The sequence below is a fragment of the Phaethon lepturus genome, unplaced genomic scaffold, assembly GCF_000687285.1.
Source record: "Phaethon lepturus isolate BGI_N335 unplaced genomic scaffold, ASM68728v1 scaffold33654, whole genome shotgun sequence".
In the NCBI taxonomy this organism is placed as follows: Eukaryota; Metazoa; Chordata; class Aves; order Phaethontiformes; family Phaethontidae; genus Phaethon; species Phaethon lepturus.
This window is the reverse complement of record NW_010533073.1, coordinates 1-1,724: the sequence shown is the minus strand read 5'-3', so window position 1 is coordinate 1,724 and position 1,724 is coordinate 1. Positions and strand designations below refer to the sequence as shown.

General features: G+C 61.0%; 1 protein-coding gene across 1 annotated transcript; it reads right to left on the bottom strand.

The window, feature by feature from the left end:
• Positions 1-1,192: 1,192 nt before the first annotated feature.
• LSM10 (LSM10, U7 small nuclear RNA associated) lies at positions 1,193-1,585 on the bottom strand. Its single transcript, XM_010285066.1, has one exon. The coding sequence runs from the start codon at positions 1,583-1,585 to the stop codon at positions 1,193-1,195; it is 393 nt and encodes a 130-aa protein (XP_010283368.1).
• Positions 1,586-1,724: the final 139 nt, after the last annotated feature.

Here is a 1,724-nt window from a genome sequence, read left to right as displayed (position 1 = left end):
CTGGGCACTCTGCTCCCCAGCCCCCGGCCGGCAGGAGACCTCGGGGCCAGGCCTCACAACGCCAAAGCTGTGGTCCCCGGGCTTGTTTCCTGAACAGCAAGTGAGCCCGTGGGATCTCTCGGGAGCCCTCCTGCCCGAGCAGCCTCCTCGGCGCCCACGCCAACAGCGCCACGAGCTGCTCCGCTCCGGTGGCTGGAGGCGTCCGCAGCCCTCCCCTGGCTGTGGTGGGGACCTGCAATGCCTCATCACATGCAGTTTCTCATATGTGAGCTCTTAAAAATCACCTGAGAAGCTCTTCAGCAGACAGCAAAGCAGCAGTGCTGCTTTCAGGGCTGCCCCAGGGCTGGTGACCGCGCCAGCAAGGCACCTAGGCCCAGAGCTGTGCAAACTACATGCACGGGGGAAGAGTCACTGCGCTCCATCTCAGAGGAGGGCAGACAGTGCTGGGTAACAAAGCGCTCCCTGCAGAAACAGGATGAAGTCATCTGTTGACTATGCAGTGCTTTCAGCAGATGTGCAGGGGGCTGAGGAAGCACTGCAGAGCTTGGGGGAAGGGGAGCAGAGGAGTGGGGAAGCCTAAGAGCCGGCAGAGGCAGCATTCCCTATATCCTGGGTGAAGCACCTTCGCGCTTTCTCAGGCAGAGAGTGCTGCCCCTTCACCTCTGAGCTCAGCCACACTCCACTCTGGACAGATGTTTGTCTTGCCCACTTCCCATTAAATGCTCTCAGAACGGCGGCTGTCTAATAGGAAGCTGAGAGGAGAGACCACGACCTGCTCCCTCCACAGCTCAGGACCAGTGTCTCTGGCTCCTGTGAGCAGCAATCCCGGCAACAGCAGGGTCCCGGACTCTGTGAGCAGGGGAAGGCAAAGCGGCAGCAGCAGAATGGCTGTGGGAGGCTGCAGCCTTGGCCAAAAGAGCTTTGTTTGTCTGCATGGCCATCAGAGAAGGGACACAAGTGGATGCCAACAGAAGAGGAAATGATCTGAGACACCATAGACCCTTTTAAGCAGGGTTATTCATTAAAAAAAAATAACCCTGCTCCCCGCCAGGCACCGGCCAGGGGAGCAGCAGAGCCCAAGTCCCCCGGGCAAGATGTCTGGGGCAAGGTGTGGAGGCGGCTGGCAGTCCAGGCAAAGAGGCAGGTCCATCCTGGCCCTGCTGCAGGCAGGGCTGCGGGCAGCACCAGGGGCTCACTTGTGCTTGGCGCGAGGGAACTCCTTCCTGCCCTTGTCACGGCTTCCGAAGTAGCGGACCCTGTGGATGGCCTGCAGCTGCCGCTCAATAGTGGCCCTGATGTCCACCTCATCAGGGATGTGGACGTAGTCAACAGGATGGGGGACGACGGGTCCTTTCCTGCCAGTCACAAAGAGCTCATCCAGGTGGGACACTGTGCCTTGCCTGTCCGTGAAGGTCACCTCAGCCAGCCGCACGTTCATGAAGGCGTCCACGTTGGTGATGCGCCCCGTGGCCGTGCTCTCATCACGGAGGTCCACGGTGGTGACGTGGCCGTGCAGGCCCTGCAGCAGGATGACCAGGCTGTTCTCGGCAATGGTGCGCTCCTTGACGGAGTGGCTGACTTCCATCGCGCGGCTGCGGTGGGGAAGAAGGAGATGCCGTGCTGCGCCCAGCTGGGCACCCACCTCCGCACTGCCAGGGAAACCCACCCTCCTCACCTTGCACACTCGGATGCATACATACCACCCCTTGCACACCCACCTGCAC